This window comes from Neoarius graeffei, chromosome 18 (genome assembly GCF_027579695.1).
Source record: "Neoarius graeffei isolate fNeoGra1 chromosome 18, fNeoGra1.pri, whole genome shotgun sequence".
NCBI lineage: Eukaryota > Metazoa > Chordata > Actinopteri > Siluriformes > Ariidae > Neoarius > Neoarius graeffei.
Window position 1 is genome coordinate 30,845,271 of NC_083586.1, and position 16,443 is coordinate 30,861,713.

At 42.9% G+C, this 16,443-nt stretch overlaps 1 protein-coding gene across 1 annotated transcript in view; it reads left to right on the top strand.

Moving 5' to 3' along the window:
• The window catches only part of pcid2 (PCI domain containing 2), a 41,973-nt gene that overhangs the window by 13,912 nt on the left and 11,618 nt on the right, over positions 1 to 16,443 (top strand). The window contains exons 6-13 of the mRNA XM_060898673.1: positions 1,522 to 1,563; positions 1,695 to 1,749; positions 4,499 to 4,602; positions 4,709 to 4,784; positions 9,347 to 9,488; positions 9,591 to 9,691; positions 11,548 to 11,621; positions 11,741 to 11,866. Of these exons, the coding sequence (XP_060754656.1) occupies positions 1,522 to 1,563; positions 1,695 to 1,749; positions 4,499 to 4,602; positions 4,709 to 4,784; positions 9,347 to 9,488; positions 9,591 to 9,691; positions 11,548 to 11,621; positions 11,741 to 11,866 (720 nt within the window). The remainder of the gene's footprint in view (positions 1 to 1,521; positions 1,564 to 1,694; positions 1,750 to 4,498; positions 4,603 to 4,708; positions 4,785 to 9,346; positions 9,489 to 9,590; positions 9,692 to 11,547; positions 11,622 to 11,740; positions 11,867 to 16,443) is intronic.

Consider the following 16,443-nt stretch of genomic DNA (forward strand, 5'->3'; position numbering starts at 1 on the left):
GCAAACCGCAACGTCACAGGCAATCGGAGAGATGAGCATGGCAAACAACGTTTCGATATGATGTATTATTATTAATAATTATATTTTATAATAATGATTAAAGGTCCCATGGCATGAAATTTTCACTTTCTGAGGTTTTTTAACGTTAAAATGAGTTCCTCTGACCTTCTTAAGTCACCCCAGTGGCTAGAAATTTCATAATGTGTAAACCAAACTATGCCCAACATTTGAGAATGGCGCGTCAAAACGGTGCGTTGATAAACTCTTCCCTTGCCTACGTCAGCAAGGGAGATGATCCCCACGCCCCCCCTCTGGATTCCCAACCCAGCTCAAAAGTTGCCACCAAACATGGAAATTGCGCTGTACATGGATGTGACAACACAGAAAGGAGTCTGTTTTTACTGCCGACGGGAGAGCCCCTGAAGATGCAGTGGCTTAATTTTATTTACTCCAATAATACGCCGTCGAGTCTACCTAAGACGGTGTATGTTTGTCGGAAGCATTTTCCTGAGGAATGTTTCCACAACTTGGGACAGTACAGGGCAGGTTTTGCACATCAACTGTCACTGAAGCCTGGGTCTGTACCAAGCATCCCTGCCGCATCAGCAACAAACACTGAACAAGTAAGTGTATAACTGTTAAGTCGTTTTGCCGTGTTTTAAAATCGGTGCGTTAGCCTTGCAATGGCTACATTAGCTGTGCAGCTAACCGCTTCCTGCAGTTAGCCAGGTACTCTGCGCTACAAAACCAAAAAGCATGCAGCATGCTCTGTTATAATAGCCAATCAAAACAGTTTTTACAAAGACACCCACATTCTTTTTTTTAAGTCACTCGTTCATTTTATTTGTTTGTTTGTTCAGGAAAAACCCAAACATTTGTTGAATTTATTTTATTTCCTTGTGTCGCACCTTAATGATGTCAGCGCGCGGTATTTTTCCCTTCGCGATTTGTTCCTTCTCTCTCGCCATAGTAAGACACCCACATCCGCTTGTTCTGACCCACTGGAGGTAGCGTCACAGTGCTGTTAGCCAATCAGAGGTAACACGTTTACATGTCATGAATATTAATGATAAGACCCGCCCCCACCCTCTACCCTTCCCCGCCTCCTGCTTCTCATTAGCAAAACGATGCACTGGGAAAAGCGCTGAAATGGGGCTTTCTCCCAGGAGGCTATATTTACGTGCCGAGGGTTCATTTCGAGAAAGGCTGCGGATATAACATCCGGAAACCTCCACGAGCCCGTTTAAAGCATCAACAAACCACCATGCCATGGGACCTTTAAAAAACTAATTACAATATATTTAATAATAATTATTTTAAAAAAGTAAATTTTTTTCCGCAATTTTTTTATCGTCCCTCCAACTTTCTGAGGCCTCCTAGCGCCCCCTGGTGGCCCCCAGGGGGCCGCGGCCCCCACTTTGAAAACCACTGTAGTAGGAAGTAAGAGGATGTGTGAAACGTTCAGAGGTCGTGTCGATGCTTCTGTAATCACAAGCACCATTGTTCACCTTAACATCATACATCGTTCCTGAAAGCTTTTCAAGCTCATAAAGAAGAAAACTGGTAAGATCTCACTGGCGTTTGTTCACGTGTGCATTGAAACGGGATTATCTAGGTGTTGATCAGTGTCTGAATGAATGAGTCTTTTTGATTATAACTGGTACCTGTTGTTCAACTCTTGGTTTGTCTTTCAGGGCTTTACCTCTGATGTTTGCTGTTACACTTGATCTGCGAATATTTGCCAACAACGTAAGTGAATTTCGCAGCAACCCTTATTTTATTCACTCACCCTATTTGAACCCGTGGGAAAGGGCTCGTTTCAAGAGAGGACTGATCTGTTTTGAACGGCTCACAAAGAAGAAAAGTTTCTCTTCGCCATACTGTGCCTCTCAATGTTGTAAAGTCTAGGGGCGTGGCTTATTCAGGGGCATGGTTATTTAAACGCTAATGGTTTCCAGACGCCACGTTTATTAACACCTGATCATTCTTGCCGTGTTATCGGTTAGATATGAACGTTTCATGAATCGCATGTGAACCCTGTCGTATGACGATTTCTACACTCGGATCTGCACTGGTTTCGATGTTGCGTTGAAGGCCAGTGACGCTAGCCAGTCTTTGGGAGTCTGTGAACTCGTGCACTGTATGTGGAAGAGGACAGATAGTGCTTTCTTCCATGTGTGTTACATTGCCTTGTATCGCTGTATAAGCAACAGTTTAAAAAGATGTGTTTGGCTTGGAAGAAACACGTTACCCTTTTTGCTCCCTGCTTGGTAGTTGTTGTATGATAGCGGGAGAGCTATGGAGCTGGTGGCTGGGAATTTTGTGTGTATGATACCAAATGTCAGTGTTTTTCTATCAATCTCTCTGTCTCACACAAAGCACCAAATCAGAAAAGGTTGAGATGGTATGTTAAAATTAAAAATTCAAGTGCATATTCTGGACCAATATTTTAATTTTTTTTTATATGGAAGTATGTCCCCTAACACACACTCATCCAGAAGGGTAATTTTGCACAAGGCCATCTGTCTAGAGCAGAAAAAAATCAAATAAAATGCGTCTGGAAAAATCCCAAGGGAGTCTGGAGCCAGATTCGTGACGTCACCTGCGGAAGCGCCAGCAGGCTGCGAGAGCTTTGCACGGTTTCAGTGCACAGCCTGTGTAGACCAAGCGCTCCCATTTCTCTCTCACTGTCCGGTCTTTTGGGAAACGATGAGTACTAATCCCATCATGATTGGTGTTGCTACACCCTCCTACGATACATCTGTTAACCATTTTAATAATTACGCGATAACGTTGAAGAAATTTGCAGAAAACCACCAGGTCGTTTTCTCATAAACAAACCAGCGCTGACGTAGGATTCAGAGGGAGGCATCCCGCACGCGACGTCACGAAAATCACTGTTTGCCGGGAAATCCAAATGCCAAGTTTTTTCAGAGGCGGACCAATTCGCCTCAAATGGCTTGATCTCAACTGAATTTTTCTGGTATTGCGCAAGGTAAAAAAATTGCAGAGAATGCAGAATGTTACAGATATTTGACCAAAGTTTAATATAAAATAGGAGAATTACATTGATCTTGCTCCTGAATTTACCCGTGATACGCACTTCAAAACAATGATTTGTAAATCATCTTTCACCTTTATTGCAGTCAAAGCAATACAACGGCACATTATTTGATGTTTTACCTCATTTAAAACAAAAAAAAAAAGTTGGGACAGTAAAGCATTTGCCATTTCTTCTCACAACACTTGACAGATGTTGAGGGACTGAAGACACCAAGTGATGAAGTGTTTCAGGTGTTATTTTGTCCCATTCTTCCTGCAAACAGGTCTTAAGGTGTGTAACAGTACGGGGCTGTCATATTTTTCATTTCAAAATTCTCCACACGTTCTCTGTTGGGGACAGAGGGGACAGGCACCCTCTTCCACAGCCATGCCTTTGTAAGATGTGCAGAATGTGGTTTTGCATTGGCTTGTTGAAATCTCCCTGGGAAAGACGGCGTTTTGAAGGCAGAATATGTTGCTCCAAAATCTGTGGACTTTTCTGCATTAATGCTCCATCACAGAAGTGTAAGTTACCTTTGCCAAGGGCACTGACACAACCCCATACCGTGACAGACCCTAGCTTTTGGACTTGTTGCTGGTAGCAGTCTGGATGGTCCTTTTTTTGTGGTTGGTCCTGAGCACACAGTGTCCATTTCTTACAAAAAACATCTGGAATACTGCTTTGTCTGACCACACTACACATTTCCACTGTGTGATGGTCCATCCCAGATGCCTCCGAGCCCAGAGGAGCCGATGGCGCTTTTGGACACAGTTAACACAAGGCTTCCTTTTTGCACAGTTAAGTTTTAACTGGGGCGGCACGGTGGTGTAGTGGTTAGCGCTGTCGCCTCACAGCAAGAAGGTCCAGGTTCGAGCCCCGTGGCCGGCGAGGGCCTTTCTGTGCGGAGTTTGCATGTTCTCGTGTCTGCGTGGGTTTCCTCCGGGTGCTCCGGTTTCCTCTACAGTCCAAAGACATGCAGGTTAGGTTAACTGGTGACTCTAAATTGAGCGTAGGTGTGAATGTGAGTGTGAATGGTTGTCTGTGTCTGTGTGTCAGCCCTGTGATGACCTGGCGACTTGTCCAGGGTGTACCCCGCCTTTCACCCGTAGTCAGCTGGGATAGGCTCCAGCTTGCCTGCGACCCTGTAGAACAGGATAAAGCAGTTAGAGATAATGAGATGAGAGAGTACACACATTATCTTTGACTTGCACTTTTTTTGATAAAAGTCCGACATATGATCTCTCTATTGTTGTTCAGGTAATTTTAATTTGGATGAAAATTGGATATCAGAAATTTAGCATATGCTCATAGAGGCCTGGATAAAACCATCCGGTGGTTAAAACAAGAAAAGTTGGTCTTGGTATCAAAATGTCAATTTTTCAGGTTATTGGAGGTTCACAGGTTGCTGTGGTTTAATTGATGTGGTTAAGAGTTGGCTCTTGCTTGTGTGTGCAGGCGGAGCAGCAGTTACAGAAGAAGGGCAAGGGAAAGGTCGGAGACATGCTGGAGAAGGCAGCAGAGCAGCTCATGGGCTGCTTCCGAGTGTGTGCCAGCGACAAGTGAGTGTATATACACACACACACACTGTACTCATGCCTCGATCCTGCTGTTTGTGTGGTTCAGACCTGTAGTGACGTCAATCAATTGCGCTCTCTGTCCAATCAGTCGTGCAGGTATTGATGACTCCAAGAAGTGGGGGATGTTGTTTCTCGTCAATCAGCTGTTCAAGATTTATTTTAAGGTAATAACATGGTCAAGCACGATAATGTTATCAGTGCAGAACACTAGTTGCATATTAAGTTTTGCTAATTTGCATAAAGGTGCCAATATTTTTGGAGAGCACACTGTTTTTATCATTCTATATATACAATTTCAAAGTGTGCAAAGTACACTGGGGATTTATTTCCAAGACCAGCAATGACGCACCACCATCTGTTCCACGGTTTCAGACAACGTTCAGGACTTGGTGTGAAAAATTCAGCAGAATTGATTAAAAGCGAAAGATTACAATTATTTACAGACTTGCAAACCGTTCTGCTGCTTTTGTTAGAAAAAAAAGCTAAAACAGTCTTCTGTTTTCCCCTCAAGAAAGCAGCAGATGAGCTGATTGACATATTACTCTGGAATGATTGACACTTGCATGTGGTTAGATTTCTCTGATATTAACTGACCCTTTGGAAGCCCCGCCCTTCTCTCATCTTATTGCTGCATTCGACTTACCTCGGAATTGGGAAGTCCAAGCTCAGAATGGCGACTTCCATGTGTTTGAGGTGCAAAGTGGGAGGGAAAAAAAAAAACATGGATGGACTCCACGTTCGTGCTTTGTTAGCAATAAACTAGCCAGTTTATACGGGGTCTTGCAAAAGTATTCGTCCCCCTTGGTGTTTGTCCTGTTTTGTCGCATTACAAGCTGGAATGGAAATGGATTTTTGGAGGGTTAGCACCATTTGATTTACACAACATGCCTACAACTTTAAAAGTGAAAATTATTGTTTGTTGTGATACAAACAATAATTAAGATGAAAAAACAGAAATCTGGAGTGTGCCCAAGTATCCCCCCCTTAAAGTCAATACTTTGTAGAGCCACCTTTTGCTGCAAGTCTCTTGGGGTATGGGTGTATTAGCTTGGCACATCTAGCCACTGGGATTTTTGCCCATTCCTCAAGGCAAAACTGCTCCAACTCCTTCAAGTTAGATGGGTTGCGTTGCTGTACAGCAATCTTCAAGTTCTGCCACAGATTCTCAATTGGATTGAGGTCTGGGCTTTGATTAGGCCATTCCAAGACATTTAAACGTTTCTTTTTAAACCACTCCAGTGTAGCTTTAGCAGTATGTTTAGGGTCATTGTCCTGCTGGAATGTGAACCTTTTGTCCCAGTGTCAAACCTCTGGCTAACTCAAACAGGTTTTCCTCCAGAATTGCCCTGTATTTCGTGCCATCCATCTTTCCTTCAGTCCTGACCAGCTTTCCTGTCCCTGCAGATGAAAAACATCCCCGCAGCATGATGCTGCCACCACCACCATGCTTCACTTTAGGAATGGTGTTCTCAGGGTGTTGGGTTTGTGCCACACGTGGCATTTCCAACGATGGCCAAAAAGATCAGTTTTAGTCTCATTTGACCAGACAATCATCTTCCATGTACTTGGGGAGTCTGCCACATGCTGTTGGGCAAACTCCAAATGTGTTTTCTTAAGCAATGGCTTTTTTCTGGCCACTCTTCCATAAAGCCTCACTCTGTAGCATGTATGGCTTAAAGTGGTCCTATGGACAGATACTCCCATCTCCGCTGTGGATCTTTGCAGGTCCTTCAGTGTTATCTTTGGTGTCTTTGTTGCATCTCTGATTAATGCCCTCCTTGCCTGGTCTGTGAGTTTTGGTGGGGGGGGCCTTCTCTTGTCAGGTTTGTAGTGGTGCCATATGCTTTCCATTTTGCTATAATGGATTTAATGGTGGGGTGGTGTAGTGGTTAGGACTGCCCAGCGGCCGACGAGGGCCTTTCTGTGTGGAGTTTGCATGTTTTCCCGTGTCTGTGTGGGTTTCCACCGAGTGCTCCAGTTTCCCCCACAGTCCAAAGACATGCAGGTTAGGCTAATTGGTGGCTGTAAGTTGACCGAAGGTGTGAATGTGAGTGTGAACGGTTGTCTGCGTCTATGTGTCAGCCCTGGTGGTGACCTGGCGACTTGTCCAGGGTGTACCCCGCCTCTCACCCATAGTCAGCTGGGATAGGCTCCAGCTTGCCTGCGACCCTGCACAGGATAAGTGGCTACAGATAATGGATTGATTTAATGGGGCTCCCTGGGATATTCAAAGTTGGGATATTTTTATAACCCAACCCTGATCTATACTTCTCCACAACTTTGTCTCTGACCTGTTTGGAGGCTCCTTGGTTTTCATGTTGCTTGCTTAGTAGTGTTGCAAAGTCAGGGTCCTTCCAGAACAGGTTGATTAATACAGACATCATGTGACAGGTCATGTGACACTTTGATTGCACACAGGTGGATCTTAATCAACTCATTATGTGACTTATGAAGTGAATTGGTTGGAGCAGCTCTTATTTATATATGAGACCAAACAATTTATATCTTATTGACATTCGGCTCCCTGAGACAGCACCGGCCTCGGTTAAGGCCGTTGCTGAGGCAACATTTCCCCCTGAAGGTTACTGCTGGGAGACGCTCTCTCATTCCTCACATTCCTTCTCCAACTTTCCGCGGTCGCCATTTTTATCCCCAGTGTGACAAGCGGGTGCGTGACCAGCACCTTCATGGCTGCAGGAGCAGATGGCTGCTTGCTTGCGCTGGGTTACCTCTACCTCCTCCCCTTTCCCCCCCTCAAGTCCCGTGTTTAAAGTGTACTTGTGTTATTGTGTGCTTATGTGCAAAGGTTTTTTAAATGTTCCCACACTGTACAGGAGCATAGTGAGGGGGGTGTTCTTTTTTTCCTTATCTCTCCTCATGTTGTGTTTCCTTTTCTTTTATCCCTGTCTTCCTGTCCTGTTCCCCCTCTGTAAGGACAGGGTGATGGTCAATTTCACTGGCAACAGTGATGATAAAGGGTTCATTCATTCATTTAGAGGTTTCATATGAAAGGGGGTGAATACCTATGCACACTCCAGATTTCTGTTTTTTCATCTTAATTATTGTTTGTGTCACAATAAAACAACAATGTGCACCTTTAAAGCTGTAGGTATGTTGTGTAAATCAAATGACGCTAACCCTCCAAAAATCCATTTTAATTCCAGCTTGTAATGCGACAAAACAGGACAAACACCAAGGGGGACGAATACTTTTGCAAGATACTGTAGTATACACACACATGCAAAAAATAAATTAATACGATGTATTAAATGTCAGGAGTAGCTTGATATTAGGAACGTGAAAGTTGTATCCCCTTTCTTGAAGATGTCTGTTCGTGATGGGTCTTGATACACTGACACCAGCCTCAGTCCACTCCTTGTGAAGCTCTCCCAAGTTCTTGAATCAACTTTTCTTGACAATCCTCTCAAGACTGCGGCCATCCCTGCTGCTTGTGCACCTTTTCCAGCCAGCCTTTTCAGCAATGACCTTTTGTGGCTTACCCTCCTTGTGGAGGGCATCAGTGATCGTCTTCTGGACAACAGTCAAGTCAGCAGTCTTCCCCATGATTGTGGTTGTGTGTACTGAACTAGACCGAGAGATGCACTGTGTTCATACTGTTTTACTCAAACTCGAAATGAAATATTCTAATATTTTGAGATTTTTTAAAAATGTTTTTGTACTGTATGCTATACTGATTAAAATTAAAATAGAAAAATGCTTGAAACATTTTAGTTTATGTGCAATGAGTCTATAATATATACTCAACAAAAATAAAAACTTTACACTCGTTTCAAAGTCAATAATTTGAACATTTTGGAAAATAGGTTTGAAATAACGATTGTATTCAATTATCTTGTCATTAAAGATGCTATAGCATACAGCTCATGTTTGTCATGGAATCGGTTCCACCGGAAATGCGACGACAATGTCCATGATCAAAAACTGTGAGTCACAACTTAATGAAATCATGTCAATATCGGGTGTGTCCTCCATGGGCGTTCACAACTGCGATACAACGTCTCCTCATGGATTGGATGATGCGTCTGAACACAGCTTGGGGAATGCGCCGCCATATTTGTCCCAACATGGCACCAAGCTCCTGCAAGTTCTGTGGAGGGTTCCTTACGGTCGGCTGTGGTGCCAGTTTGATGGAGACGTGTCTGGAGATTATGGATGGTCTGTCGACTGCATCCCATAACCCTCGCAACGTCAGTGACGGATGTTCCCGTATTCAGCATGCCGATGGCACGTTCACGCTGAATGTTTGACAGTCGTGGCATTGCAAATTAACGAATAATTAACCATAAAACCTTGTTTTTCTGAGATGACACTCTACTCTGCTACCCTGAGATCAATTGCACGTGTATCAATAGGTCACGTCACTTGTGTCACGTGGAAACGTGATTTTAGCGTGCAGTGCTCTCGCACGTGCTACGTAGGCCCGACCAGTAGAATGAATGTGTGACGTAATGCCCTTGACAATGCATTTAACCATAATCACAGCAAGAACTCTTTCAAGAAAAGTTTCTAAACACTATTTGAAAAATAATGAGTGTCAAGTTTTTATTTTTGCTGAGTATATAACACTTTCACTTTCTTAAATAACTGATGGAAAATATTGAACTTTTTCACAATATTCTAATTTTTTGAGATGCACTAGTGTGTGTGTGTATATATATATATTTTTTTATGTATTTGTTGATGTGTTTCTGTTGTCTGACATCAGATCAATAAGTTGCATCTGTGTAAGCCTCTTATCCGGGCCATTGACAGCTCCAACCTGAAGGATGATTACAGCATGGCGCAGCGAGTTACCTACAAGTACTACGTGGGCCGCAAAGCAATGTTCGACAGTGACTTTAAACTGGGTTAGAACTCGTATCTCATTCTGCTTTATTGAAGGACAACAGACTATGACGTCTCCTGGAGAAGATGAATTTAGATCCAACTGCATTTTTATGTCTCGACAGCGGAAGAATACTTGTCCTTCTCCTTCCAGCACAGCCATCGCTCCTGCCAGAGGAACAAGCGTCTCATTCTCATCTACCTGCTGCCTGTTAAGATGTTGCTAGTACGTAGAGTCCGGCTCCAAGGACTGTTTTTAAGCTGTTGATTTTATCAAAAAATATTCCACTTGTGTCCAATTACATTTCTCATGTCAGATTACACCGTTCTTCAGTGTTCACGGTCATTTACTGAAGTCAGTGTAGATATTTGTCTTTGCTAGTGAACTCACACAGTGTCCTTGTGTGTTTGCATTCCTATCTCGTTAGTATAAATACACAGGTGGTTAGAGAAAATCACGTGCGCTGATTGGTCAAGAGATTCAAACTATCCTTGACTCGCAAGTGACGCCAAAGCAAAATGGAAACCCGGATGTTGGTGGATATACTGTACAAATGCGGGGTCAAGCGACATTCCATGCAAAACAGTCACGCGTGCGCAACTCTCTTTGTTTTTCCACTGCTTTAAGCATTCTTTTAGCTACGCCATATCTTTGTGCTGTATATGGTTATGGTCACAACAGTACTCGTGACCGTGGCACCTTCTGATTTTTTTAGAATTGCGTCCTTGATTCGGAAACAGGGCGAGGAAGCTCTGAGAGGAGACGAGCCGAGCACGGCTGATCTAACCGAGGCTAAAACCAAAACAGCTCGTGTTTGCAGTAATCATTTTATCTCCGGTGAGATTCAAAAGCTTTCTCAATAATATCATGGAAGAATTTTATTTCGTGTTGCTAGAATTTTGCCGTAAAATGAGCGTTCTCTTGTCGTGGTTCACTAGGTCGTTGTTATAATTTTAACCCGTGTATTACCATTTCGCTTCTAGGAGCGCCAGCAAAATTATACGATAGAAACAATCCAGACTGGGCACCCACTCAGAAAATGGGCTATGTTTCGTCCGAGGTCGGACTTGATTCTTCGGCAGCCGAACCAGATAGAACACGATATCTGGGTACCACATGATCGGTAGAAGCATCTTCAGAAAAGTCTGACTTTTTTTTTTTAAATAATATGGCTCAAAACCACACATAGCTATTTTCTCTTTGTATCGAATCTTCGCTCGACCGTTCAAATCGTAGTAATACTGAGAAAATTCAGCATCGTTTACAGACACGCTTTCTGCCATCCTAGTTGCTTTGTATATCCACCATCATGGCGGACACTCATGACGTAGCACATTTTGATGACGTGGTTGCAAGTCATCTATTTCTCGATAAATACCTCGAGCGACTCGGCAAAATAGCAGCCAGGCACTTTGTCACCGTAAATGAGGAAGAATTAGAAATGATGAAAGAAAATGCTGTTTCTAAAAGCGCGAAAGATGCTACGAATTTTAGTCTAAAACTGTTGTGATGTATTTTATGTGACGCGGCATGGATAAGTGGCACAAGTCAGCGCCGCGTCTTTTACGTTTGCGTGCCACTTTTGAAGTTTGAAAAAATGTTTTTTTTTAAATACGATTAAAAAAAAATCACGTGTCTCTTTATATGAAAACAAGTATCCAATTATATGGTAATTATATGGTAAGTGGCTATTTCATTTCTTTCTTGGTCTCGGACTACCTGTTGTTGTGGTTTTCTTCTGTAAACGTGGTTTTGACGCAATCTTTTGACAAATTATTTTCCTTCATGTAGGATCTGATGAAGCCAGTATTGAATGCGATAGGCAAATGATTGATTCTTATATATTACGATATAATAATCATGTCCTCGTATACAAACACAGACCATGTAACATTGTTTTCCAGAGGAAAGGCTGTGTTTATTGTCTAATAGAATCTGTAGTACGTATAATTTATTCCCCCCCATACTGGTATTGAGGTCTTGAGACACTAGACTCCACAATGAACACAAGAATCTTGAATATTGAAATCTTGAGTTGCTGCTGATACTAACCTCACGACCTGGTGCCATTCTGTTTCCAGGGCCACATGCCAACAAACCAGCTCCTTAAGAAGTACGATCTCATGCAGTTTGCGGATGTCACTAAGGCCGTGAGGTCCGTTCGTCCCTCTGCTCTGTTCTTGAACATCAGTATTAAAGAACTTTTACCTCACAAATGAAGCAATGCTGTTCTACGAGATCATGATCACTGATTCTGTTTTCATCTTCTGCTAGTGAGGGCAACCTTTTGTTGTTGAACGAGGCTCTCGTCAAACACGAGACCTTCTTCATCCGCTGTGGGATCTTCCTCATCCTCGAGAAACTGAAAATCATCACCTACAGGAACCTTTTCAAGAAAGTGTGAGTTTACTCCAAAGTGTGAAAATCGTTGAAAGGACATTCCTATAACAGTGTCTGGTTTCAGTTGGTATTAGTAACGAGATCACTTATGCTGTGTTCACACTTATACAGGTACGAAAGTGGTATAACTGTATCGATACAAAGTATACCGGTACAGTTTAGTGCATCTGTCCACACTAGCAAGAAATGTTTGCGGTTTTCTTTCACGGTAGTTGAAATGCGCGTGCGCGAAATGTTTCCGTGGTTACCGAGTAACTTCCTTCCGAAAATATGGCGGATGAAGCAACGTGTGTGTGCTTTTTGTTGTCAATGTACAGTCTGTATTTCTGGTGGTCATTTATTCAGTCGAATCGTATATAAACGCGCGAGGCAGTTGAGAAAGAAACAAAGAAAACGAATCTCCCTTTCTCCCCCCTCACTTTCTCCCTCTTTCCTTCTCTTCCCCTCCCTTTCTCTCCCTTTTCCCCTCTTCCTCCTTTCTTCCTCCCTCTTTCCCCCTCCCTCTCTCCCTTTCTTTGCTCCATGTAGCTCCACGGTCGTTTTGAGCCATTTTGACGTTTTATTTACAGCTGGAAAGCGCGGGCGTATTGTATTGTATGAATAACTCGGAAGACGTAGGAATGGTTCATTGCGCTTGCGCGTTATATTTGTATCGATGCAGAGCCGCTTCATCTGTCCACACTACAGCGAAGCGCTACTGTACCGATATTGTACCGGTACGAAACCCATACATTTGTGGGTTTCGTACCGATACAGTTATACCGGTACAGTACCGGTATAGTTGCTAGTGTGGACAGGTGTTGTGGTACGAAAGTAGTTTCGTATCGGTACAAAATCCCTAGTGTGGACAGGGTAATAATTAACTTGGATCTAATTAAGATAAGTAAAAGGAAATTCCAAGCAATCTTATACTAGCTAATGTCCCTCTTAACCTCCTAAGGCCCAAGCTGTTTTTTTACATGCATTTTTTTATTTCTCTTTGCTATTTGGGCTTATAGAGATCTTGCAGTCACGTGACCGGAAAGTACACAACCCCCATCTTGTCGGTCAAAAACACAGCTGAATACTGCTGCACTCGTGTACAGAATGGATCAGTTTCAACCGACGGACTACACGGCTCATTTTTCTAATGAACAGATAACTAGATATATGTCTAAAATAAACGATCTACAGATTAGTGACCCTCATGGCTTTCTGGACGGAGTTTTCACGACCGGATTTTGAACTGCCAGCGGAATACCCGGACGTGTATATTACCTCATCAACTTTCCCTCGCTGTTCAGTGGTGAAGCACTGCGTGCCTATAAATCTCTGGATAGTTATCTTTACAGATATTCAGGATTTGTCAGCGACTCAGATGTGGCATCTTGTAAACAAGAAAATAACAATCCTCACTGGATGGGTAAGTCACTTAAGTATTGAGTATAGCACTGACCAGCCGATTATAGAATAGAATAAGGTAATTCCAGCTGTAATTCCAAATCGTCCGTCTTGTTTACATGGATCTGGCGTTGGAGAGGTAGAGGCTTGGCAGTGGAGGTTTGAGTAGCTGTTTTCTGAGCTTAGTCAACAGGCCGGCTCTGCCTGTAGCCTCGCTTCTGCTCCCGGCGCCGCCTCCTTCGCTTTGCTTCCGATAACAATCCACGGAGACCCCGCTGGTCTCGCCCAGAATGTTATTTTTTTTCTCATCCGGAATGTTGTGCATGCGATGGAAATCGCTACAAACCGTCATTTTCTGCTGGAAACCAATGTCCAGTAAGTCCATACGGTTGTAGTGGATATTGAAGTCCGGTACAGACGAACAACACGCAAAAATACACACAAAAAACATAAAAAACGTGCACAGGTAGGGAGAGCTTGTAGCCGCAGCCGTTGTAGTAGAATTGTATATAGTAGGGTTTTCCAGGAGAAAAGGTAGAAGTAAAAGCAGAAGTAGAACCAGAAGTAGAAGGCGGAATATGGCGTTTGACCGACACGATGGCGTCTGTCACAATCTGGATCGGCTGTGACGTCACATGCAAGTGCTCCATTAGAACCTGATTAGAATAAAAACTAAGCATCATCTTTTGATAAGATGTACTTTTAGAGAAAAAGTATGTCCACATATGTGGATTCTTGTTCCGAATTTCCATAAAGTGCTGTCCACGCATGTGACCACTAAGCCCTAGGAGGTTAATGTTTACAGTATCTTGCAAAAATATTCATCCCCTTGGTGTTTGTCCTGTTTTGTCACATTACAAGCTGGAATTAAAATGGATTTTTGGAGGGTTAGCACCATTTGATTTACACAACATGCCTACAGCTTTAAAGGTACAAGTTGATGTTTTATTGTGACACAAACAATAATTAAGATGAAAAAACAGAAATCTGGATGTGCATAGGTATTCATCCCCCAAAAGTCAATACTTTGTAGAGCCATCTTTTGCTGCAATTACAGCTGCAAGTCTCTTGGGGTATGTCTCTATTAGCTTGGCACATCTAGCCACTGGGATTTTTGCCCATTCCTCAAGGCAACACTGCTCCATCTCCTTCAAGTTAGATGGGTTGCGTTGGTGTACAGCAATCTTCAAGTTCTGCCACAGATTCTCAACTGGATTGAGGTCTGGGATTTGACTAGGCCATTCCAAGACATTTAAATGTTTCCCTTTAAACCACTCCAGTGTAGCTTTAGCAGTATGTTTCGGGTCATTGTCCTGCTGGAACGTGAACCTTCGTCCCAGTCTCAAACCTCTGGCCAACTCAGACAGGTTTTCCTCCAGAATTGCCTTGTATTTAGTGCCGTCTTTCCTTCCATCTTTCCTTCAGTCTTGACCAGCTTCCCTGCCCCTGAAGATGAAAAACATCCCCACAGCATGATGCTGCCACCACCATGCTTTACTGTAGGAATGGTGTTCTCAGGGTGTTGGGTTTGAAGCATGATGGCCAAAAAGATCAATTTTAGTCTCGTCTGACCAGAGAATCTTCTTCCATGTGGTTGGGGAGTCTGCCACATGCTGTTGGGCAAACTCCAAACACGTTTTCTTAAGCAGTTATTTATTTTTCTGGCCACTCTTCCATAAAGCCCCACTCTGTGGAGTGTACGGTTTAAAGTGGTCCTATGGACAGATACTCCCATCTCTGCTGTGGATCTTTGCAGCTCCTTCAGTGTTATCTTTGGTGTCTTTGTTGCATCTCTGATTAATGCCCTCCTTGCCCGGTCTGTGAGTTTTGGTGGGTGGCCTTCTCTTGTCAGGTTTGTAGTGGTGCCATATTCTTTCCATTTTGCTATAATGGATTTAATGATGCTCCCTGGGATATTAAAATTTTGGGATATTTTTTTATAACCCAACCCTGATCTATACTTCTCCACAACTTTTGTCTCTGACCTGTTTGGAGGCTCCTTGGTTTTCATGTTGCTTGCTTAGTAGTGTTGCAGAGTCAAGGTCCTTCCAGAACAGGTTGATTTATACAGAAGGTAGGCACAGTGCTGGAGGAAGTTACTGGAGAAAAGGTAGTGTCATGGGAATGGCCGATGGCTGGATGTAAGTGCAGGAAGAGTTTCTTTGAAAGCAAGCTGGCAAATGGTTCTAAAACATGAGACAAAGAGCAGAACCAGGGACAAGGCTTGGTAATGTCTGATACAAGGAACAAATTGTATAATTCGCAAAGTCTGTGTGTGTGGAGAGTCCTTAAATCCACGAGCTGTGATTGTGCTGTGATCAGGAACAGGTGCATGGCAATTAGTCCTGATGAGCTTAAGCACAGTGCTGCATGCGAGTTTCAGTCCAAAGCATGCTGCTGCGAGCTTTGAACGCCGATGCACGTGGATGTGACCGGTTGACACAAACATAATAACATCTGAAACCATTGACAGTATTCCATCACTGTTACATATAGTTTCTACATAATGTGGCTAAAATATACTGTAATATATTCTACTCAGCTACTTCATTTAAAAATTGTCCTAATATTAGAATGATGGTGAATTCTGACTATTTATTTATTTATTTATTTATTTATTTTACCAAATTTTCAGTTAATTTCAGTTTTCTAAAAGTGCTAAAATAAAATGGTCACTAATACTTTTTAAATTTACCGTTCTCACCATGACCCCTCTTTGGTCTGTCCCTGATCTCACGCTGACAGATTGAAGGGCCACCTGGAACTGGGAAGGGCCAGTAGATTTCTGACCCATTATTCCTTCTGGCCAGTGACGGAAACTGACTTATTTCTACCCCTGCACGCCTATGACTGTTACAAAGATTGCAGGACACATATATGCATACAATATTTATTAATCCAGCACAAGAAAGATGATGTGTGCAAGCCATGCCTGATGTAATGAAAAGTATGAGAGTAGGGATGAGGCAGTGAAATGTGCAAGGGATTATGAATTCGTGTGGTTGTAGTGTGAACCTGACTCACAAGCTGGCCAAAAAAAAAGTTTTATGGAAATTGAAGTGACAAACTTCCAAGTGTAGCACTGATCAGTCATGACTAGGGAGCCAAAGCTCTGTCTGACTACAAATAATGATCCACGTCGATTAGTTTTGCCGTATGTTTCTTCCAAAACTGTTGGAACTGTATCTTGGTTCTCT